The sequence below is a fragment of the Lolium perenne genome, chromosome 5 (genome assembly GCF_019359855.2).
Source record: "Lolium perenne isolate Kyuss_39 chromosome 5, Kyuss_2.0, whole genome shotgun sequence".
Lineage (NCBI taxonomy): Eukaryota > Viridiplantae > Streptophyta > Magnoliopsida > Poales > Poaceae > Lolium > Lolium perenne.
In genome coordinates, this window is record NC_067248.2 from 260,142,383 (window position 1) to 260,168,108 (window position 25,726).

General features: G+C 46.4%; 1 protein-coding gene across 1 annotated transcript; it reads right to left on the reverse strand.

Annotated features, from left to right (window-relative positions):
• Positions 1-223: 223 nt before the first annotated feature.
• Positions 224-24,524, reverse strand: LOC139831143 (uncharacterized). Its single transcript, XM_071820495.1, has 14 exons — positions 24,330-24,524; positions 22,207-24,189; positions 22,009-22,103; positions 21,068-21,148; positions 20,379-20,497; positions 19,608-19,725; positions 18,816-18,961; positions 18,513-18,725; positions 18,361-18,423; positions 18,104-18,270; positions 17,938-18,001; positions 16,491-16,670; positions 16,160-16,269; positions 224-637 (listed from the first exon to the last, which is right to left on the reverse strand). The coding sequence occupies exons 11-14, from the start codon at positions 17,941-17,943 to the stop codon at positions 616-618; spliced, it is 318 nt and encodes a 105-aa protein (XP_071676596.1). The 5' UTR covers positions 17,944-18,001; positions 18,104-18,270; positions 18,361-18,423; positions 18,513-18,725; positions 18,816-18,961; positions 19,608-19,725; positions 20,379-20,497; positions 21,068-21,148; positions 22,009-22,103; positions 22,207-24,189; positions 24,330-24,524; the 3' UTR covers positions 224-615.
• Positions 24,525-25,726: the final 1,202 nt, after the last annotated feature.

Here is a 25,726-nt window from a genome sequence, read left to right on the forward strand (position 1 = left end):
TTGCATCAGCTACTTCATGTTACAGAATGATGGTGACACGATCTTTCCATTAGCTATATAATGGTATAGCTCACAACCTTGAATTATACAATGGTTATGATCAGAACCTTGAATTATTACTAATTGAGTTTACACAGCTACTGATACATGATATCTCTACCAGCTAGTGCATTCAGGGGCTAGACACAATTTAGGCTATATTTTGCAAAATCTGCGACAAATATAAGGCTAGAGGAAGTAGTATATTATATGGATACAAATACATAACAGCACGCATGACCAGCTAGCGCAAGAAGCCAGCACACATAAAAATATATACAATGCCTATCTTCTATGATTCTTGGGAGATGCCAAAGGTTAATTAGCTGGAGCACTGGATTTTTTTGGCGTCAACTCAACTCTTTTTCTCAACATTCACAACACAGATCAAATTATCAACAATATAGTCTAACCACACTACAAAAAGAATGGACGATACAAGGTCCACTATCACTCAACATTACAAGCAAATTCAACAATAAATCACACATGGAGCACATGTGGCCAGCACTGCAGCTGCAGCACCACAGGAGCAGAGATGCCTTTCCGCATGCATTGATGCAAAGCCGGTATCAGTCATCTAGTCCTCCAGAGTATCCTGGAACAGAAACATGATGGTCAGCAGACCAGTTTTGGGAGAAATAATCTGGAGGATGGTTTCAACTTAAATCCACACGACAAAGCATCAACAGGACTTCTGGAGGCCACCGCACAATCTAAAAGAGTGCATTTAAACAAAGCAAGTGCTTGATCTGATAAATTAATCAAGTGCAAGAAGAAGCAAGCATGAGACAAGTAGCATCACTACAGGAATCGACTTAGACGCCGACGGCCGGCTGCCCTCGGCGTAGCCACGCCTGGCCCTCGGCGTAGGCTACGCCGACGGCAGCCCTCGGCGTACCTCGTCGGCGTCCAGGTCCCTCGGCGTAGCCCGGCCCGCCCTCGGCGTAGAAGTAGCCGTCGGCGTCCTCGCTCTATGCCGACGGGGAAGAAGACCCTCGGCGTCGTTGCCGTCGGCGTCTGGCCACGGAGCGCCGTCGCCGTTAACGGAGGTGATCCAGACGCCGACGGCTTCCCCCTCGGCGTATCCACGCCATCTGGGGGCCGTGGGGCGACGTGGCCAGACGCGAGGCTGCCACGTTCGGCGTCTACGCCGACGGCCGGGCCCTCGGCTCGCATGGCCATGCGGTGGACACGCGGCACACGCGGGCGAGGCTCCCAGGTGAGGCCATACGCCGAGGGCAAGGCCCTCGGCATAGAGAGCTCCTCCTGGCGACGGGCGGGACACGTGGCGCGCGCTGGTGCTGCCAGGTGAGGCCATACGCCGAGGGCAACCCCCTCGGCATAGGCTCGACCATATGGTCATGCCAGGGGCCTATGCCGACGGCATTGCCCTCGGCGTATGGCCTACCATTTGGTTTTTTCGATTAAAATTGGGTTCCAATTCATCTAAATTCAGTTCAGCAGGTCCAATACATCCAAATACATCGAAATTCATCCAAATTCACCATAATTCACATAAATAGCATGAAATCCACATAGTAGCATACAAATACATCCAAATTCATCCATAATTCACATAAATAGCATGAAATCCACATAGTAGCATACATGGTGCATGTAGTAGCATACAAGAGGAGAGTGCCATGTCATCCAATACATAGTAGTAGGTAGCAAATGATGGCAAGCAAGAAGCCCGGTGCCGACTAGCGGCGGAAGGACCGGGCGGGGTGTGTCCGCCCACATCGTTGGCGAAACGAGGAGCCCGGGTTTCGCTCCGGTAGAAGCTGCAGAAGAACCACACTGGAGAAGGACCGTAGCACGCCTGTGGAGAAGTCGACGGAGAGGCACCGGGAGTAGTCCTGTGAGTAGTCGACGGAGAGGCACCAGCAGAACGCCCAGAGACCGACCACCTTCATGAACCGGTGTGACCTCGCGCCCACCCGGCGATGCTCGGTTCCCGGACCATCCCGTTCCCTACGTGTTCCCTACATGTTAGCAACTTGCGAGGCAAAGGAAAGTGGTAACTACCGGTTTGGCAAAGAACTTACCTCCGGTGTGGATCCGTAGTAAGTCGCAGCGAAAGCTGCCCTCGATGGCATGATAGGCATGTCCCCCGCCACGGTAACTCGATCCGGTGGCGGTGTACCGCAGACATAGAGATCATCATTTCCTGCAAGATAGGTTACAAGTTAGGCTTTGCAGAAATAAAGCATCAAGCTGAGACTTGTCATCTACTTGCGCGAGAAGGAAGATTCAGACTTACTGATAAATACGTCATATAGGCCGTATTCTGCCTATTCCACTGGGCAACGGCCTGCTGATACGCTTCATTGCAGGCTTCGAAGGCCGCCTCGAAGTCAGGCTACAATTTCAGAAACAATGAATCTCGTAAACACTTAGCCATGTAGGAAGGAAAACCGGAAAGAGGATGAAAATGAGGAAACTTACATCGTAGGCGGGTGGACGAGCAGGCCGTGGACGAGGCCGGGGGCTGTCGGCGGTGAGGGTATGCTTGAGGCGCGTGTAGCTCGTGGAGTGGGTAGGCTTGACCGCCTTATTCATCCAAGGGAAACGGCCATGCGGACGCCCGTGCCCGACAGGACCAACGACTCCTCGTCGACCGGAATGCTCAAGGGGTCATCCACCTCGGGGTGACGAGACTTGACCATGTCGCAGTAGTCCTCCTTGGCGGCCTTGGCATTGCCGTAGTACGTGGCCGAGGCAATGCGGGATTGGGCTTCTGCTTCGTCCGCATCATGTCATATATCTGGGCATCATGAAGCACCACCCCGGGTGGTGCCTCGGCCACCTGCATCGCGAAAAGAAAAGTTAAGCGTACCACAAATGAGACATGGCGGAAATGAATGAAGGTCGTTCCATGTATATACATACCTTTTTCCCCTTGAAGCGGGTGTAGTCGCGGTTTCCCGCGCGATGTGTGCCACCGGTGCCTCGGTTCTCCATGTTACGCCTCGACACGGCTGCAAACTCCTCGTCCTGCCCGAGCCACCTCGCCTAATCAGCTCCTCCCATGCCTCCCTATGCTGCTCGGCCCACTCCGGACAAACCTGAAAACGCAATAGTCGGCTCAAGATAATTCAATGAAAACTTAGCAGCAATGTAGAATCTCATTGACATTTTACTCACCGACATGTACTCCTCAATGGTCATTGCCCATTCCTCCGTAGGCTCGTTACCAACAAAGTACTCCTTCTTGACCCTCTTACCCTTGTTAGCCCGAAGGCACTAGCGCCGGTGAACTTTTGGTTGTACCACTGCTGCGGTGTCAACCTCTCGCAAGCGCCACGCAAAGTGAGACGCGCTGCGTGTCATGCTCCGGGTCCACACGATAGAAGCACTTCAATCATGCATAAATCAGTTGTGAAAGTCATGAGTTAGCACATTAGGGTCATCAACTATGAACGGTGCTCGAGAAATATATGCCTTACCCGAACTTGGTGGTCACAGCCTCGGTGTCGCGAAGCCTACGGCAGGGGCATCCTCATAGTCCGCCCAAGTAGTGGCTAGCTTCGTCGGGCCACAGTGGACAGTGCTAAGGGGAGTCTATCTGCCGGGCAAGAACTACTTAATCATATCCCCAAGCAAGCTGTTAGGCATGCGGGGGGCTTGGCATCCCATGTCCGATTGCCGCAAATAAATCACACATTAGTACACATGCCAAATTGTTTATTATGCCCAAGATGAAAATACATGTTCGAAATTTCTGAAGTAGTACACTTACTCATCGCTCGAAGGAATGATAAGGGCCTTGTCATCATGGGTCTTCGGCTCCTTCCTCGCATCGGGGACTCCAGCTTCTCCACGAAGCTTCAAGGGCTTCGGCGCACCCCATCGTCCCTCACCTCCAACTCAGCCCGAGTGTCCGACTCGTGTGTAGACTCCGTCTCCATCTCCACCTCCCCTCTAGTCGGACCCTCTAGGTACTACTCAGGAGCCACGTCGCCAGAAGCGGAGGGTGGCTCGTCAAAGTCCATGTGTACCCCGCCGCCACCTCGTCCTCCACCTCGTCCTCCTCGTCCTCGTCCTCGACCTCCACCTCGTCCTCCTCGTCCTCGTCCTCCATCGGTACCATCGGCGTAACGCGGATTTTGCACCGGGGCTCGATCACTCCGTCTAGTGGGTCTAGGAATATTCCTCTTCACCTGCGCCAGCGTCTTAAGCAAGCTCTGAGTCTGCCTTGCCGCTGCTCATATTGTCCAGTCCACCGCATTGAGAAGAATAAAACAGTTAAGCACAAAGACATATTATATGAAGATACTAAGAATAAAAGGCACAATGCAATTAAGAAGCATGTTGACATAATAAAATGAAGATACTAAGAATAAAAGGCACAATGCAATTAAGAAGCATGTTGACATAATAAAATGAAGATACTAACAATAAAAGGCACAATGCAATTAAGAAGCATGTTGACATAATAAAATGAAGATACTAACAATAAAAGGCACAATGCAATTAAGAAGCATGTTGACATAATAAATACTAAGAATAAAAGACCCTCACCAGCCATCATCGCTCTCATGCTCACTCTCATACTCCATCTCTTTCTCTTTCTCTTTCTACGCCCACTATCACTATCACTATCTTGTGAGTACAAAGTTGAAGGGTCGACGGGTGGAGGCTCATCATAATTGTCATTCGCCTCAAGTAACTTCTCGAGCATAGATATGTCCTTTAGATCCACCACCGACTCACCACGAGTTTACGCATCGTTCCCGAGGTCCTCTTGAACAAACGGTTCTAAAATATATTCCCCGAAGTCCTGTTCCTCTTGATAGAAAATCCCCTCGTATGTCACGGGGTCAATGTTGTTGTAATCATCCTCAGAGGGAATCGGTAGGTTACCATGTGGCGATACCTGGAAGACGACTTCCCAACCCTTGAGTTCCGCTTTCTGGCATGGGTAGGGCAAATAATAAACTTGCTTGGCTTGGTGAGCCACAATAAAGACATCGGCTCCGCTATAGGTGGTTGAAGGCTTAACTTCAACTAACCCAATGGACTTATCACTTCTCTGTCCACCTATTGGGTCGAACCAATGACACTTGAACACGACGATATTGAGTTGCACGTTCGTACGATTGAATGTCAACTCGTATACACTTTGTAACCTTCCGTAGTAATCAAAGTTGTTGGCTCCTTTGGTGAAGACCCCAGTATTTATCGTTTTGGGATTCGCCCGGCCCTTCGGGTGCGTCTACGTGTGGAAGCGAAACCCATTCACATCATACTTCTCATACTTGGTCACCTCACGGCTACAACCTTGGGAAACACATTTCAACTCATCTATCATATCAACGTTTCTCTCACGGCCCTACAAGAACATTTCAAATTTGTTGTGTGCATTAGTTACGTGTAATAAGAGGGACAAGTCACGTGTTGCAATGTAAGAGGAAAGGTTAGAAATTACTTTTTCCATGAACCATGTCACAAAGTTTTTATTAATTCCGGGAGCACCGTCTTTCAGTAGAGTGTCCATCTCCGAGGTTTCGGGCAATTCATCATACGGCCACATTTCATCCGTGAATTCGCTGAAAGGAGAAAATAAGCATTAGACCGAGACGAGGTTACTAGCTGCAAAGTAATTTGTTCACCATTTTACCTTACGAATGGGATCACTTCCTCCATGTTCATAAGCACATATAGCATTATACAATCCTTCTCTTCGTTCTCCAATTTATATTTTGTTCCTTTACCAGCCTTGCCACCGGGGAATTGGAATAGTTTTAGCTTGGGGTCATTCTCGGGCACGTCGACATTGTAACGAGTGACCGGGTTATGCTGAGTGGGAACATCATCGGGATAGTACGTTGTCGCGGCATCTGCCATCTCCCGAAGGCATATTGCCTCAGCTATGCATGCTTCAATCTTGGCCTTGTTTCCGATTATCTTTCGAATATACTTAAACTCTCTCTCAATACAGAATCGCCAACGAACCGCACCGGACCACCCAAGAGTGCCTCGTTGGCGAGGTGCACAATGAGATGTGCCATCGGAGTAAAGAAGCCTGGCGGAAATATCATCTCCAAATTGCATAGCAACTCCGGCCCGGTAGGTTGTAGCTTTGCAATAACCTCGGGACATATCTGCTTAGCACAGAGCGTGCGGAAGAAATGGCTCAACTGCGCAAGCACTCGCCAGACTTTCTCGGGGATATACCCTCGAAGCATCACCGGCATGAGCCGCTGAATCCATATATGATAGTCGTGACTCTTGAGCCCGGTGACTTTTCCCGTCGAAAGATTAACTCCCTTACTCATATTCGAGCAATAACCATCCGGGAACATCACGACGTATTTGAGCCACGCGAATGCCTCCTTCTTTTGGATGGAATCAAGGCAGAAGTTGGCATGCGGCTTGAACCAATTCTTTTGACGGCCAATAGGACGCTTCATGTGTAATTTTTCCCTATCACAGAGGATCTCAATATCGACTCTAGCCTTGACATTATCCTTTGACTTCCCGGGAATGTTCAGGCATGTGTGAAAGACGGACTCCGCGACATTCTTTACAGTGTGCATCACATCGATGTTATGGGGAAGTTCGAGGTCCTTGTAATACTCGAGCTTCGTTAAAGCCGCCTCGTGAGTCCAGTTGTGCGTTACACCATATCCCTCAAATTGATGGCCAGTTGGCGTCGCTGCCGGCACGAGAGCACGTAGCTCGGCTTCAACAAGTGTACCATCAAACTTCGGCACATCTTTTTTTTCATGCACAACTTTGCCCTTCTTGAAGTTCTTTTTGTCTTCTCTAAACGGATGCCTCCTTTTGAGGAACTGTCGATTCGTGTCAAACGCAACATACTTGCGACCCTTCTGTAGCCAAAGGAACTCAAGCCGATGCCTGCACACTGGGCATGGCCACTTACCAGCTGTACACCATCCACATGTTAGGGCGTACCCGGGCATGTCATGCATGGTATACTGCAACCAAACTCTCATGCAGAAGTTTGTCTTCGATGCTCGGTCGTACGTCAATGTCCCGTGGTGCCAAGAGTGGTTCAAATCTTCCACAATCGGCTGCATGTAGACACTCAAATTCTTCCCCGGGTAATGAGGGCCTGGAATGATCAGCGACGAAACATGGTCTTCCTCGTCATTAGGACTCCGGGAGGGAGATTGAGCGGAATAACAAACACGGGCCAGCAACTGTAATTGGCGGTGGACATACCATATGGATTGAAGCCATCCGTTGCTATCGCAATTCGACATTCCCAGCCACGGCAGCCTGAAGGCGGTGTTTTGAAACGAAGTGCTTCCACGCCGTACCATCGGATGGATGTCCCATCTTCAACTTCTTGTTTTCGTCCACGAATCTCTTCCCATACTTGTGCCACGTCATCTTTTGGCTGTCTCCTCGTGCATGTAAAGCCGCTGGATTCTTTTTATGAATGGGAGATATCGAAGAATCGACTTTGCGGTGCTTGATCGCCTCACACGACCATCCTTTCCCGTTACCTCTTCATACCTAGATCGCTACAGATGGGACGGTACTTGTCCTCCGCATCACTGTCTCCAAAATAGAACGCAGCCTTTCGGACAACAGTCTATCCTTTGATAATCCATGTTGAGGTCCTTCATAATTCTCCTCGTCGCGTGCGAGCTTTGAGGCAGACAATGATCTTTGGGCAACATGTTACCGATTGTTTTCAGACTTGCTTCAAAGCCCTCACGGGTGGTGTTGTACCGGGTCTTGTCGGCTAGACATTGGGAGATGGCATCGAGCTGAGAAATCGCGGCGCCCTCGTACAGAGGCCTCTTAGCCGCGGCAATCATATCATAGAAGGCCTTCGCGGTTGGCTCTGGTTCCTCCGATTACGGCGGCGCCTCCGGTTACGGCGGCGCCTCCGGTTCTGGCGGCGAATCCGGGACATCGGCATGGACGAGATCATCTAGAAAGTCTCTAACTCCATCGTACGCATTGCCATTGAGCCGCTGCCGCATCACCTCACCTCTGTCACGTTCGCGCTCATCAAAGTCGATTTCCGTGACGTACCCATGCATATACCCATATTGCAGAAGGTGTCTATACATTTCATCCTTCCCACGACGTTGACGCTTCACGCAGCGAACACAGGGGCAAAGTGCCCGAACCAGCCCCTTTGTACCACGCGCTAACTCATTCACTAGAAAATGGGTCTTCCTTGTCCACTCATCTGTTTTCTCAGTCGCACTAACACGCTCATTGTACATCCATCCATTATCAGCCATCCTCTGCTTTATTGGGAGCCAAACCACAGACATAGCATTTATATCAAATAGGAAATTAAATGCATCATATTTTTATTTATTTTACCGGGCGAAACGCATGCATCAACCTACATCTCTACTAGGTGGGCTCCTAGCAGCCGCCGGATCCGTAGTTGGCTACGTTCTCCATGCTCTACCCCGGTCCAAGTCAGAATTTCGGCAGCACCTCCCCGCTGCTCTCCCGATACACGTCTCGGCAAAAAGCCGAGAGGATGTGCATCCGGAGAACAACGGGAGGCGCCCGAAATCCTGACTTCCGGACCGGAGTAGAACATGGAAAACGTAGACAACTACGCATCCGCCGACTGTCCCGTAAATGCCGCAAGCGTTACGGTTCAAAATATGCGGACCACTAATGCATATTTATCCGCGTAACGCTCGCGGACGGGAAGTGACACCTAGGTTACGCAACTTGACTTGGAAATTGAATCTAGTGACATAAGAAAATGCGGAGAAGGGGGGCGATGTTTTAGCTCACCCTCGGCTGTAGAGGAAGTCGTTCAACAACCGAGTGTCGATGTCGGCGACCGTCAAGAAGTGCGTCAAGATCTGGGATCGTCACGTCGGGGTGCTCATGACGAGGCGGTCACCACATGGCCTATTTTTGTTTCAATCAAAACAAAATTACATTGTTAGAACAAATTCACATTTGAACAAATTCACATTTGAATTTCTATTTCCATTATTAAACAAATTCATTTCTATTTCTACTACACATTTCGATTTCATTTCTATTTTTTTCTTCCAAATTTCCACTATTCTATTTCTATTACTATTTCAAATCACATTTGAATCACATTTGAACAAATTCACACAACAATTAAAGCAAATAGAAAAATAAAAGACAGGGAGCTAACCCTAGCTTACCTATGCAGGGAAGAGGGGCCGAGCAGGGGAGAGGAGGAGGGCGGCACGGCGGGGAGAGGAGGAGGGCGGCACGGCAGGGAGAGGAGGGCGGCCGGCTAGAGGGCGATGAGGGGAGGAGGAGGAGGGCGGCACGGCTGGGGAGAGGTGGGTGGTGGGGGGGGCGGAGCCTGCGGCGGGCAGTGAGGGGAGGAGGAGGGCAGTGAGGGGAGGAGGGCGGCCGGGGCGATGAGGGAGGAGGGTGGTGGCGGGGCGGAGCTGCGGCGGGGGGCGGGCAGTGAGGTGAGGAGGAGGGCAGTGAGGGAGGAGGGCGGCCGGGGGCGATGAGGGAGGAGGGTGGCGGCGGGGAGGGGCTGCGGCGGCGGGGAGGGGCTGCGGCGGCGGGAGGGGCGGCACGGGCGGGTTTGGGGGAGGAGGAGGGGGTGGAGGCGGCCGGTGGGCAGGCAAGGCGGCGGCGGGCACGAGGTCGGGGGCTGCTCGGGCTCGGGCACGCGCGCGGGGGTTTAGGGCTAGCTGGTCTGGCTAGCTGGTCTGGCTCGACCAAGACCTCTAACCGGTCCGGCGCGCCCCCCCTATGCCGAGGGCCGGCTATACGCCGAGGGTGGCCCTCGGCATAGACCTTTTTTTTCCTTTTACTTCATATTTAATCTCAATTATAGGTATAAAATTATTTTCTAAATTTTATTAATCTCAGATTATAGTATAACAAATATTAATATAGTTCATAGGAATAAGTATTATGAATAATTATATCATCTTATGTGAAGATTTTTGTATTTAAATTTTATTAATGTCAATTATATTTATTAAATTATATATGTCCATGCAAATTTGTTTTAATCTTCTACATTCCCAAGCTATGCGCATAAATATTTTTACCATATCTTAACTTAATATTCCCCCCGGTAGACGAAACCCTAATCCGGGAGCCCCGCAGATCTACCCCTTTGACCGCGCGGTCTACCCCTTTGACTGCGTCCCATCGGGGCTCCCCCGGTGGGCATATGCCTCCATTTGAGCTTGGTTAGGTCATATGTACATTTGGAAACAAGGATCATCACATATGATCCCAAGATTCTCTCCGGTTCACGTACGAGGGAGTTCCCCCCTATACATGCAGAATCTGCCCAAGTGTAGGAACCCCCTGTCCGAGAAGCCGGACACACCTGGGGGGGTAGCCTTGGATATAGAACCATCTCAAATCACTTTTGTGCATTCCATGTGGACACACACAAGTTTTGGGGCCATTCCCTAGATCCGATGCTCGATTTCCGACGAAACCCTAGTTACGGTTGACCGCGCGGTCTACCCCTTTGATCGCATCCCATCGGGCTCCCCGGTGGGCATATGCCTCCATTTGAGCTTGGTTAGGTCATATGTACATTTGGAAACAAGGATCATCACATATGATCTCAAGTTTCTCTCCGGTTCAACTCCGAGGGAGTTCCCCCCTATACATGCAGAATCTGCCTAAGTTTAGGAACCCCCTGTCCGAGAAGCCGGACACACACAGGGGGTAGCCTTGGATATAGAACCATCTCAAATCACTTTTGTGCATTCCATGTGGACACACACAAGTTTTGGGGCCATTCTCTACATCCGATGCTCGATTTCCGACGAAACCCTAGTTCTGTTGACCGCGCGGTCTACCCCTTTGACTGCATCCCATCGGGGCTCCCCCGGTGGGCATATGCCTCCATTTGAGCTTGGTTAGGTCATAGGTACATGTGGAAACAAGGATCATCACATATGATCTCAAGTTTCTCTCCGGTTCACCTCTGAGGGAGTTCCCCCCTATACATGCAGAATCTGCCTAAGTGTAGGAACCCCCTGTCCGAGAAGCCGGACACACCTGGGGGGGTAGCCTTGGATATAGAACCATCTCAAATCACTTTTGTGCATTCCATGTGGACACACACAAGTTTTGGGGCCATTCCCTAGATCCGATGCTTGATTTTTGACGAAACCCTAGTTACGGTGGACCGCGCGGTCTACCCCTTTGACTGCATCCCATCGGGGCTCCCCCGGTGGGCATATGCCTCCATTTGAGCTTGGTTAGGTCATATGTACATTTGGAAACAAGGATCATCACATATGATCTCAAGTTTCTCTCCGGTTCAACTCCGAGGGAGTTCCCCCCTATACATGCAGAATCTGCCTAAGTGTAGGAACCCCCTGTCCGAGAAGCCGGACACACACAGAGGGTAGCCTTGGATATAGAACCATCTCAAATCACTTTTGTGCATTCCATGTGGACACACACAAGTTTTGGGGCCATTCCCTAGATCCGATGCTCGATTTCCGACGAAACCCTAGTTACGTTGACCGCGCGGTCTACCCCTTTGATCGCATCCCATCGGGGCTCCCCCGGTGGGCATATGCCTCCATTTGAGCTTGGTTAGGTCATAGGTACATTTGGAAACAAGGATCATCACATATGATCTCAAGTTTCTCTCCGGTTCACCTACGAGGGAGTTCCCCCTATACATGCAGAATCCGCCTAAGTGTAGGAACCCCCGTCCGAGAAGCCGGACACACACTGGGGGTAGCCTTGGATATAGAACCATCAGAAATCACTTTTGTGCATTCCATGTGGACACACACAAGTTTTGGGGCCATTCCCTAGATCCGATGCTTGATTTTTGACGAAACCCTAGTTCTGTTGACCGCGCGGTCTACCCCTTTGACTGCATCCCATCGGGGCTCCCCCGGTGGGCATATGCCTCCATTTGAGCTTGGTTAGGTCATATGTACATTTGGAAACAAGGATCATCACATATGATCTCAAGTTTCTCTCAGGTTCAACTCCGAGGAGTTCCCCCTATACATGCGAATCTGCCTAAGTGTAGGAACCCCCGTCCGAGAAGCCGGACACACTCGGGGGTAGCCTTGGATATAGAACCATCTCAAATCACTTTTGTGCATTCCATGTGGACACACACAAGTTTTGGGGCCATTCCCTAGATCCGATGCTCGATTTAGACGAAACCCTAGTTACGTTGACCGCGCGGTCTACCCCTTTGATCGCATCCCATCGGGCTCCCCGGTGGGCATATGCCTCCATTTGAGCTTGGTTAGGTCATATGTACATTTGGAAACAAGGATCATCACATATGATCTCAAGTTTCTCTCCGGTTCAACTCAGGGAGTTCCCCCTATACATGCAGAATACGCCTAAGTGTAGGAACCCCCGTCCAGAAGCCGGACACACAGAGGGGGTAGCCTTGGATATAGAACCATCTCAAATCACTTTTGTGCATTCCATGTGGACACACACAAGTTTTGGGGCCATTCACTACATCCGATGCTCGATTTCCGACGAAACCCTAGTTACGTTGACCGCGCGGTCTACCCCTTTGATCGCATCCCATCTGGGCTCCCCGGTGGGCATATGCCTCCATTTGAGCTTGGTTAGGTCATATGTACATTTGGAAACAAGGATCATCACATATGATCTCAAGTTTCTCTCCGGTTCAACTCCGAGGGAGTTCCCCCTATACATGCGAATGCGCCTAAGTGTAGGAACCCCCTGTCCGAGAAGCCGGACACACACAGGGGGTAGCCTTGGATATAGAACCATCTCAAATCACTTTTGTGCATTCCATGTGGACACACACAAGTTTTGGGGCCATTCACTACATCCGATGCTCGATTTTCGACGAAACCCTAGTTACATTGACCGCGCGGTCTACCCCTTTGATCGCATCCCATCGGGGCTCCCCGGTGGGCATATGCCTCCATTTGAGCTTGGTTAGGTCATAGGTACATTTGGAAACAAGGATCATCACATATGATCTCAAGTTTCTCTCCGGTTCAACTCAGGGAGTTCCCCCTATACATGCAGAATCCGCCTAAGTGTAGGAACCCCCTGTCCGAGAAGCCGGACACACCTGGGGGGGTAGCCTTGGATATAGAACCATCTCAAATCACTTTTGTGCATTCCATGTGGACACACACAAGTTTTGGGGCCATTCCCTAGATCCGATGCTCGATTTTCGACGAAACCCTAGTTCTGTTGACCGCGCGGTCTACCCCTTTGATCGCATCCCATCGGGCTCCCGGTGGGCATATGCCTCCATTTGAGCTTGGTTAGGTCATATGTACATGTGGAAACAAGGATCATCACATATGATCTCAAGTTTCTCTCCGGTTCACCTCCGAGGGAGTTCCCCCCTATACATGCATAATCTGCCTAAGTGTAGTAACCCCCTGTCCGAGAAGCCGGACACACCTGGGGTAGCCTTGGATATAAAACCATCTCAAATCACTTTTGTGCATGCCATGTGGACACACACAAGTTTTCCAGCGATTCCGACGCTCCGTGGTCTCAGAACTTGGAAAACCCTAGGGCGGGGACCCCACACATCTACCCCTATAGCTTTCTCCGTGCGAGGGTTTACCAGTGGACTTTTTTATTTAGTTTGCTTTGTTTAGGACATATGTACATGGAAACGATAGGTTGGGCATACTTTACCATAAAATAGGCTCCGTTCGAGCCATGGCGGGGGTTTCCACATACAGATCCTGAATTTTACCAACTGGTAGCCCATTATGCGGAAATCGTCAACGCCGGGTACATCCAAGGTTAGCCAAACCTTACATCACACTTGTACATGTATGTTAGGGGCAGAAGCAAGTTTTCCAACAATTCTGACGCTCCGGTGATCTGGTTCTTGGGCAACCCTAGGGCGGGCCCCCTCGGGGTAGGGTTTTACCAAGTGATCGGTTAGGGTTATAGTTAGGGTTAGCAATGTATGTGGAAACCCTAGGGTTAGGGTTAGAGTTAGGGTTAGGTTAGGGTTAGAGTTAGCAATGTATGTGGAAACCCTAGGGTTAGGGTTAGGGCTAGAGTTAGGGTTAGGGTTAGAGTTAGCAATGTATGTGGAAACCCTAGGGTTAGGGTTAGGGCTAGAGTTAGGGTTAGGGTTAGGGTTAGAGTTAGGGTTAGAGTTAGGGTTAGGGTTAGGGTTAGGGTTAGAGTTAGGGTTAGGGAAACCGTAGGGCGGGGACCCCGCGGATCTACCCATATGTACATCGATAGCAAATGTTGGGCCTAGTGGCTCCGGTTGACCCGTCTGCGAAGAGCGTCACCCGTGGGACCTACATATGCCATCTACGAATTCTTAAAAAATAGAACCATTTTTTACATAATGCATACTAGTAAATAAATAATAGAAACATAATATAAAGTAATATGAGAGAGAGAAAAAATAAAAAATAAAAAAAAAGTCTATATGCCGAGGGTGGCCGTCGGCATAGGGTGGCCATGCCCTATGCCGAGGGTAGCCCTCGGCGTCTGTCTGACGCCGTGAGAGGGCGGTGACGGTGCGGGTGCGGGGGAGGTGATGGATACCTCTACGCCGAGGGCCAGGTAGACGCCGACGGCGGCCCTCGGCGTAGGAGCCTATACGCCGACGGTAACTAGACGCCGACGGTCGGCTTCCGGCGCTGCCCTGGCGAGGCCGTACGCCGACGGCCCCGATAAAATGCCCTCGGCGTAGGGTTTGGCCGTCGGCGTATAGGACCATTCCTGTAGTGCATAGACATCGTAGATACTGATGCGCCTATGCACAAATTAAAGCTAGGATGCAATTTCATCTTAGGCAACACTAGTTGTTTTGTATCAGTCACACAGGAGCTAAAACATGACACTTTAGAGATCTGCTCCAGATCAGCTACAATAAGCTACAGATCAAGCCCACATGAAAATAAAAAACACTATACTAATGTAACACGCCATCGTCACTATGTACAATTGTATCTTACAACAGTACATGCAAGCATCTACTAGATAGCGAGAATTAATCACCAGCTACCATTTTAATATTCAGAATGAGAGATGTCACTATAATCTCCTAGCAAAGCTTCAGCAACATTGCATTCACATGCTCCGATGCTTCTACATAGACAAAATGTGTGAGGTGTTGGGTTTGGGTTTTCTCACCCAACAGATCTGAGGCCACCACTTTTACTAGGCCCACTTCTATGATACCCGCTATCTCTCTAAATCATTTCGGTTCTTTTTTTTCTTGCGAGCTAATATTATTTTGGTTCCCATACATATCCTCTCCCATATGGCTGCCCAACTTGTTCCACGAATCTTCCCTCCTATGTCTCTGAGGCTACCCAAATTCAAAATTGGACACCAATTTGTTGTACTCCATCCGTCTGGTTTTATAAGACGTTTAGTGTCTTTTGAAGATTCACTCACTTTTGTGTGTATCTAGTCTATTTTTCGTGTGTAGATTCACTCCTTTTAGTTTGTATCTAGTCAACTTTAGAAGTATCTACAACATCTTATATTACTGCACAGAGGGAGTAGAATCTATCAAATCCGCAAATTGGAAGCATAAATCCACTGCTCCATCCCGTTCCCTTGGTTGGATTTCGAGTACCAGCTCATCAGTGCTCGTCCGCTTTGAGCACGAGCCAAATGGAGACTTAAGGTTAAGCACAGTTTCTATTTCCTTTTTCTTTTTTAGTGTTGCGTGTTCTGCCCTAAAAAAAGGCTACCTCAATCCGTCCCTAAGGCCCATCCGGCCAGACGCAGTTGTGCCGGAACCACGCATGGCTACGCCGCCATGTGGCAAATAAATTTGTGGCTCAGAACATAAACCGTGTTCTTGGCACTTTAACTCAAAAGGAGGATATGATGTGTTCAACCGTACAAGCTTCCACTGTTCTTCCCATAACAAATCCACAAAAAGCTACAGGAACATCATTAATTTCCAAAGCTGCCCAAAATTACAGGATAAAAGAGTGGATAAATTATCGATATCAACAATGGTCTAGTTCCACAAATAAACGCATTTCTGATTTGAAGTATTACTTCACCATTATAACATGCTAATGCAAGATAGTATATCAAAGGTTCAAGCTAGTTTGTAATTGGAACAAGCTAGTTTACAACTTGGTAGAGGCTAGAGCACACCAGAAACAAGAAAAAAAAATGACATCTTGGAGTGGAGATGGAGGCAAGCTACCTTCTGGTCGGGCTGTATGTCATAGTCCGGCTGAGCTCGGTGTCGAACCCAATGACCGCGTCGAGCTGCGAGATGAATCCAGCTACAGATGCCATATCTAGTCCTCCTACCTGACATCCATACACAAGAATAACACAAATGATGTCAGTTCTAAATGATATTTTGCAAGAATAAATTCGGAGGAGACTTGACCCACATAAGATGCCACAGCACCCGTGTATCTACTACAGGATAGCAGGTTTGTTTTCTCAAAAACAGCACCCATATGTAAAGTAAACATCACGGTTTTCTACACCCAGGAGAGGAGAAAGGAGAGGATCAAGAAACTCACAAAACGTAGAGGTGGAGAAGAAGGCCACCGCTGCCCATGTTGGGTCGTGGCGGCAGGAGTCGAAGAGGAAGTAGACGAGTTAGTCAAAGACAAATGCCCTCCGGGATTATAACCACGCATTATGCACAGGAGGCGACGGCAAAGATCCATTGTAGCCAGAACATGCAATTGCACTCCTTCCTGCACAAGTAGATTACACAGTTGAAGAACTGACATGATTTTAACTGAAATCTGATAAAAAAAAAGCAAGGTATAATGGAGCTGCAGCAAGATAAGAAAAAGAGACTAAACAACAACAAATTCGGAGGACGGTTTCGACTTAAATCCAAACCACACGGCAGCACCAGGACCTCTACAGGGCCCCACACAATCAAAAGAGCATGTATTTAAGCAGGGCAAGTGCTACATCAGAGAACACAAAACATTCGAATTGAGCACAATCTAAGTTGCAGTTCAAAAACATTAGACAAAAAAAAGGAAACTCATTTCTTTCTTGACAGTTAGCCATAATTTCAGGTACAATGAGTGCATAATTTGTACCATAGAAATAATATCCAAGAAGCCAAATCTTCGGTATTGTCACTCATTCCTGGAAACTATACATAGGCAGATTACACGTTTTCCAGTTCAAGTACTGTGTATATAGACAATATAAGGACGTTGTAGGTGCAGCCAAAGCATAGAACATAGCATTCTAGATGTTTGTTCAGTATCCCCAGTTACCCAGTAGCAAATACCTTGCATTTTTACAAAAAAGAGTAACAATAACAAGCAAGTATCGGTATTTGTTTTAATTCCAGACCGCACCAGTTCTAGCGCTGGATTTGGCCAGGTTGCTAGTAATGATTCTAAGCCATCTTTGAATGTGACCTGCTTCCTGACATTTGGCCAGGTTGCAAGAAAACGGTTGATTCTGAGCTTGATGTACATTATTGGGCATGCATGCTTTAAGTGGCCGTTAGAAGTATCTGGCATTTTTTCAATCTTGGATAGCAAGAAGGATATATGTGATAGTATAATTCATTATTTTTTTATTTTATAGAGGTGGTCACACGTCTTTTGCTGACCACTACCAGCATATGTGGAATTTGAAGCCTTATGTTTGACACGGGCTTTCACTTAAGAGTAATTTTCTTCAGTTCTACTTGTGGAGAGGGCAGCTGCAGGTGCATTCGGTCGGACATGTTCATATAATGCAAATGGTAAAAAGGAAACACGTACACGTAAGAAAGGGAATACACAAATTCCTGAAGCACATCAGCAGTGAAGCCGATCTCATCATGAAGAACATGGTAATGTGTTGGCCTTGAGGTTCCCTGGCACACACAACAAACGCAAAAAAATTAGCCTGGCGTAAATTGCACGGTAACCTAAGAGACCTGCAAACTACCACCAATGTATTGGCATGTGGTAACGAGAAACAGAGGAGAAAGCAGAGATTGCTTACAATCATGTCAGCATGTAGAAGTCAAAATTCTTGGGATGGCAGACTTGCTTAGCCGCCACAGTACCTACAGAATGACATTAACAATTGTTTTTACCTCATTTCACAACAATTACATGACAAGGGCGATGTTTCACTCTATAAGGAAAATAGAATCAAAATAGTTTACCTGGAGGAACATTCTCTGGAGATCCAGTCGGAAAGAAGCTGGTATGATGGTTTTTCTGGGTGTAAGCCTTCGAAGTTCTCAGACAAGACCCCGAACATCACACCGTGCAGAGAAATCAACTGACCACCTCTTGACAACCTCTTGACAGAACAGGTCCGAAAGAAATTCTGAAACAAGAAAAAAACAATAAATTAACAGAAGCTCCATTGATGATCAAGAAGTAATAGAGAAATGCTAGAAATAGAAAACATGCTAACCTTGTTCACAAGATTCCAACGTCCAATGCGTGGCAACATATCTTCACTGTTACCAGCCCTCGGCTACATGATAAAAGGCTTGCTAGTTAGAAACATCCAGAAGAACATCGAGCACGAGAATGCCAAACTACGTTTGGTGGATTTTCACTAACCTTGGTTTTAACGATAACTGATAGTTTATTGCATGTTGCTAGATGAGCATGTACCTTGCTTCTTTTTGAAATGATTTTGTTTGAGTTCTTGCAGTTGTAGTTCTTAATCTCACAGTACATTATTGTCCACCAAATTTTCTCTAGCAAAGACTGTATTTTTGCGTGTTCACTATCCTCTGAACTTTCCATACCAAGAAATACAATGCCTTCCACCTGCATTCCAGATTATCCTTCGTTTCAGTTCTCTGTATTCTAGGCTGCTAACCATTGTACTATTTGGGGTGTATTCAGAGCCATGTCTACCTGCCGTCAGGCGTGTGCATGTCGAGATGGGCAGGCATGTCTCCTTCGACCAAGTAGTAGCGTGGAAGGTGCTCGGCAAGGACAGCATATGTACGCCACACCTATGAAATAGCAGCATGAGGATGCTCCTGATGATTCTCTTCTCCCTGCAATACACACACATTTCTTAATTGCAGGGACCCAACTTAGCAAGTAAACCTTACTAGTACAATACACTCGTAGCTAATTGGAGACAATTATAAATTGATAACAGAGAAAATGCCTTAATTTATTTCCCTAAATAGAACAATTTGAAAACACTGAACGGGGAATGAAACGTAAACCGAGTCATTGTGCATGATTCTAAAAAGAAACATCGTCATATTGTACAGTCCTGGTAGGCTGGTAATCAATCAAGATAGCAAGTAGAAATAAGAAATAGCTGCAAGACGCAACTAAATAGCTACCTTTGCAAGAAACATCCATACAAACCAGTCAATTGTCTTTGTAAACATAAAAGAGCTCTCAATTATGTTGAGATTGCAAATAATTGTGTAAGCAGGTGAAAACTCATGGTAGAGATTCAGGGACTCTAAACTGTACTTTCAGCTATACGAAAATGCAAGATGGCTAAACCTATCAGACTTATGCAAATGCAGGATCTCATCTAGCAAGACAAACAACTTAACTAGCATAGAAGCAAAATTGACAGTCCCAACATCACGCAGTACCACTCGGCAACTGGGAATTTCTTTGTTATATGGAGCAATCAAAGATCACATACAAGATACAAGGGGAGAAATAAATACTCACCAAAACAGTGAAGTGTGGGCGAAGGCGAAGCAGGAAGTAGTCGAAATGCAAATACAAGAGAATGGGAAGAAGCTATCAACGGGGACAGCAATGTCCTATGCTCCCAGGCTTCTAAAACCTGCAAATAAAAAACACCAAAATCAGTAAAGGAAATGCTGTGAAGTTGCAAATTAGATCAATGTTACAAGTAGAATTGGGTTCCAAGCAAGAAAATGAGTTAACAATAGTATAGCTCTAGATACAACCTTGAGATGATAGTTTTAATCAAGATTTTAAGATGAGGAGCCTCCTGCAGGCAAGCTCGCTATTCTTGTAAACTAGAATGCAAAAACAGGGGAGGAGTCACATACGCACCCACTCATAAGAATAGGCCACACTGAAAACAAACCATCACGTACATAATCCGAGGTACAATTGTTTACACTGGGTATTGAAGCACATAGAAAATAGCATGGTTAAAGAAACGAATAAATCACATATAGCTTACGTAATCAAGAAACAAACATGATACACACCAGTCGATCAAATAACTCCCAGAAAATATACATGTCATTTTAGCTGGGAAACAACTACAAGATGGCATAAAAGCTTAGCAATGAAGGTACTTGGTTTAGTGCATTTCGTTAATGACAAGTGATAAAAAACAATGATCACCTCATCAGGTTACCTTGAACTAAATATAACCTTTGATATTTGGCCCTTACAATAATTTGTCAAGCAAACTGAAGTATAAGAATTACAAATGAGAAATGAGCAATTAAGCATGAGCACCTCTGAATCACGTCAAGGAGAGTGGCTATCATTTTCATTGTCATAAGATCAGCTGAGTCAAATTTAGTACCATGGATGAAATTGTCATCAACTGAATTTCTAACATCTCCTTGATCATCCTGCTCCATGAGAATAAAAGTGTTAGCACGGTCATCTTGTCCAAGGCTATTTGCTGTAAAGGAGCAAAAAATGAGACCAGTTATCATGGCATGAGATAAGCAAACAAAGCACCATTTAAAGATAAGGTTCTCTCAATGTCCAATTTGATAGAAAAATAAAATGTTTGCACAATGGAGCAAAAAAATCACTCATCTTGGCATGAGCAAAATAGACATTAGTTTAACATTGTTCCAAATTAGTATCACAAGAGCAGCATATTATGCGCTCTTAGCATCTAGAAGTATCAGAACAGATCAAGCAGAACAGTTTGGCATCCTATGCACAAACTAAAATATATCCAAGATATCAGTTACATCCAAAGCTTTGATTGCAAATTAGGACAGCAGAGTCTTGGTGGACCCACATAACAAATGACTTGCCTAAACACAACTGATTCCATAATAAGCACACATTTAAACAGACAAACATCAACTAAATCATGTTGAACCGATAGAATCATCCCTCCAACAGCTATCAAAATCAGAATTAACATACAACCCTTTCAAACCAACCCCGGCAATGGTGGTTACCTTTGATCCAGCCCCGGTGATGTCTCCGATTCATTATATCTGACTTTCTTTATTGAAACTGCTAGTCAAACTAGGGAGCTCCTACAAGAAAATATGTGCATCATAAGGATATCCAGTTGGCAGTAAGTAATCAATAAAAAGATTATGTGTATCACAAGATTGCCCACATATTCCTACAAAGTTAATATAATGCTACGAAAAGAAGATTCGAATATTCAGAAAATGGTGGCACTTTGCACCTAGTCACATACTCACATATTTATAGATACTTATCAAGGTTAATTCTACAGGAGGAATTACCATAACTAGTATGGAAAATTGCACAACATTTAACATAGTGCTCCAACAAGTATATCGACTAAGGTTGTTATACCAGACACTTAACATGGAAAAAATACTAGCTAATGGTCTAAATAGATTATGGTGGAGTGCACAACAATACAATCAGAAAAACGAGATGTGCATCATGGATGGACACCTTAGGGCACACAGCATAACACAATACATATAACAGGTTCTAGACTTGAACACATCACATAGAACTGATAACTCGAAAAGGATATAGCCAAAAAACTCTATACATAGAAGAAGCGAGGTTAACATATCATAAATTGACTCTAGCATCTTGTCACACTCAATCAAGAATGAAATGCCTCATGTTCTTCAAACAAAGGTCCTTCTCTCTAGCGAGAGATAAAACCTTACAGGTGTACCCACTAATATATGAGGGAAGCCAATAAATCCCTGTGTTTCTTTATGGGAAAATAGAACAACCCTCAATTCAGAACACAAAAGCACAGAGCAAATCAAGACCGTAATAAGCAAGTTCTTGCGATCACACTTGGCCTGTTACGCAATAATCCAAATCAGAATTATCAAGAAAATATATGGTTGGGTAACTTTTCACGCAATATTATGAAGAACAAATGCAATTAACTTACCTTTTTCCAGTCAACTCTGTCAGGGCGATCAACTTTCTGGTTAGCAAGAAAATCGGTAACAAGACCAGGTTTAGCAATCATTGTAGTTGAGACATCTGCAGGTTAAAAGAAGTTAAGACATGAGCATGCAAGACTGGATGGTAGTCATTGCAAAACTGAACGATGGAGTCATCTCATACGATAGAGTGGGATGCATACTGAAGTTCAGGGAGAGGCCACTCTATGTACCACGGAAACTTGAGTGAAATCCTCGGCACCCCCATCACACCACCGCCCAAGTCAACTAAGCTAGCAAGAATTAATACTGTTGCTTCCAATAATATAAAGCAAATATGAAGCAAATAAAATGCATCATTCCGTATAACAAAATCACAGACAACAGGTGTGGTGCTCGCTTTGTCACAAACTAATAACACTGCCTAGTCTAGAGTATTTTTTTCCATATTTCTATTTGTTCTATAAAAACAGAGATTCAAATATTTATTCGTGGGAAGGAAAAAGAAGAAAATGCAGAATTTGGTATAAAAATCTTCACACTGAAGCAGGGAAAATCTCCCAAAGAATCCAACACGAACCCAAGCAGAAGCTCACCCTTGTACAAAATAGAGCAAAACATATACCCAAATGAAGGGACTACAAGAATTAAGGGACCTCTTGTTTAACTAATAATACAAAAGTAAGTGAGCACAACGAAGCTATCCATTTATCGTTCTCCTTGAAAAAATATTAAAAAATCCTTGACCAGAATATTAACTTTGTTTACAAGATAGATGAAGGATAATGTGTGCATTATGCCAATGTACTAGTATATTGTACGAAGTAGTGATGATATTTGTATTTGGATCATACAAAAATGGTTGATGTGAGTGCTTACTCTAGCTTGGAACAAGGTTATACATTTACTTTTACCCTAGACCAGAACATTAGGATATGTTTCATATATCTGATTAAAAAGTATGCAGATTAAAATAAATTAATATTAGTGCTTCACTGCTTCCGATGACACTATAAGTATGAAGCACATAAACCGCAGCATTGTGTATTACAGACACGGAGAGGTGTGGTGTTCACTTGGTCACAAACAAATGAAATTGTCTGGTCCAGAGCATTTTTCTTTATTTTTATTTATCCTAAAATAACAGTTATCCAAATTTATGCCTGAGAACACAAATAAAGAAGAAAAGACAGGCTTTGGTAGTAAGAATCTTCGCGCTGAACCAAATAAAATCTTCACGATTAACCACATCAGAGAAGACAAGACAGATTTTGCTAGCAAAAATCTTCACACGGAACACAAGAAAATCTTGCCAAGAATCCTCCACAACACAAAAGAAAGAGGCAGAAGCTGTTTGCAAAACATAAACTCACCTTTGTATAAAACAGAGCATAACAAGTACCCAGATGAAGCGTTTTCCTTCTTTTTTCAGTCAAGCAAACAAGTGGTTCAAAGATTTATGCCTGGGAAGTCGAGAAAAGAAGATTTTGGTCGTAAGAATCTACATGCAGAACCAGAGAAAATCCTATCAAGAGTCCTCCACGACACTAAAAGAAGAGTAAGAAGCGAAGCGGAGGCTCGCCATTGTACAAAACAGAGCAAAAACACGTACCCGAATGAAGGGGCTTAAGCCTCTACCCAATAATACATGTTTGAAGGTACAATTATAAGATGATCACATATCAATAAAATATGAAGGGGCACAGGAGACAACACAAAGGCCACTAGTTGTCAACACAGCTGCTGCAAACTACAGAAAACATGTGCAGAACCTGAACAATGTGCAAACATGTACGTACATCCACACTGGCCTCAAGACATTAAATTTTCCTAGAAAGATTTCTTACGGAAATCCTCCTCTCTCCTAGACTCTTCCTTGCATTTGGCAAGAGCACGAGCATATCACCATCTGCACCAACCACGCATAGGAAACCTGTAGGGTTGAAGAGAGATGGACTACCTCATCGCCATAGTTGATGCTTAGCAGGACGCGAGGACGGCAATGTCCTCTCTGGCGTCACCCGCAGCGCCCCTCATCCGCTGCCAAGCAAGGTCACCACCAGTGTACTTCGGCTTTAGAGAAAAGTGGAAGGCTGGCTCCAGGGGTGCATCTTCCACCAACGTCAATGCCTAGCCAGAAAGCCCAGGTTTCTATAGGCAGCACAAGAAGCCGTAGCCACGGGTAGCTGCAGTAAGTTAGTAAGGAAACCTTAGTGAAAACCGAGATGACTCGTGGAAGTAGCTTCAAACAAGAATGGCAGTTTCATCGCCGCCTATGACTGATAAGCAGAAAACTTTGAAAGAATAAAAGAACCCATTCGTATACATGGTAAGGCGAGCATGGCGACGGCGGGCGCGTCGAGGTGGAAGGTCGGCGCTGCTGTGAGGAATTAGGGGAGCGGTGGAGGGTGGTCGGCGAGGGAGGCAGGAGTGGCGGCGAGGGTTCGGCGGCGAGATCGAGATGGGAGAGGAGGCGACGGGAGAGGATCAGAGGAGAAAGGGCGTTGAGTAAGGCTCTTGGATTCAGCAAGCCAATTAATGTGAGTTTAATTAGGGTGGGTAGCAACTAGCGCGTCTCTTCGGGAGCTGATATGATGCTTAGGCCGTTAGATTAAGCCCAAATGGACGGCTCGAATCGAGTTTAACAGGGCGATCCATGATAACGCAATTCGTGTTATCTAATTGGCTCAACGCTACTATTTTTCGAGAACCCGCTGTAGTTAGGGCTAGTTTTTGTCTCCTATGGTGCGTCGTTGGGGTGGTGGGAGCGGCGCCCGGGGAAATAAATCTGCCACAACTCCACTCCCACACCGGCGGCGACCTTCACGGCGGCGTCTCGGAGTTGTTGGCAACGTGTGCTTGTCGATCTTTCAGGTCGGCGGCTTGGTCTTCTCGCCGTTCTTCAGATCTGGCGAGATCTGTTTCTCAACGTGTCACTGGCGTTTGTCGTTGTCCACGACGGCGCTGGGGGCCGGGGCGAGGTGGTTCTTCTGGAGCGAAGATGTTGGTCCGGAGGTGGTGGTTATGTCGTTCTTCTCCGACTTCGTCGACGGGAGGCGGCGTATCTTGGTCCAAGACAGCACGGGGACGTCCCCCGGTCGACGTGCCACAGCGACATGTGCCTCGTTGCTTGCAGCAGGCCTGTTCATCGACTCACAAAGCCTCGATGGCGATGGTGCTTTTTTGGATCTTGCGAAGGTGGAGGCTCGGCGTCTCTTCTTACGTTCGTCTCGGCGGCGTTGGAATTGGACGGCGGCCGCTGGCTACGGTGGTTGCAGCAAACCCTAGAGATCGTTTTGTATTTCTCGATCTTTTAGGTTTTTATCTGCAAATTCAGGATAATCATTTTATCCCGGTTTGTCTTTTAGTTTCCACATGTGTTGCTTCATGTAAATTGGTGTTCAATTAATGAAATATGTGGTTGCTCTCAAAAAAAAAAAAAAAAAACGCTACTATTTTTCGAGAACCCGCTGCATCATGCAATCACGTTAGCGGATAAGCTCACCGAGAAATTCAAAGGTTCGCCTCACTATGCATGCACCGACCATCACGATGCGAAGCCGCGGAGGTGGCGTCTCCACGACTAGTCGGACCAAGACGCCGAGGCGAATCTAGGACGCGCAGGTGACGGGTATCTTGATTATCAAATCAAACTAGTAATTGTTACTTACTGGTTTGATATGATAGTTACATGCACTATATAACCTTCAATATACATTTGAA

Coding starts and splice junctions, on each gene's coding strand:
- LOC139831143 (XM_071820495.1), bottom strand. Junction 16,270..16,490: donor CTTCTCCACCTCTACGTTTT/GTGAGTTTCTTG, acceptor TATGGATGTCAG/GTAGGAGGACTAGATATGGC. Junction 638..16,159: donor ACATACAGCCCGACCAGAAG/GTAGCTTGCCTC, acceptor TTTCTGTTCCAG/GATACTCTGGAGGACTAGAT.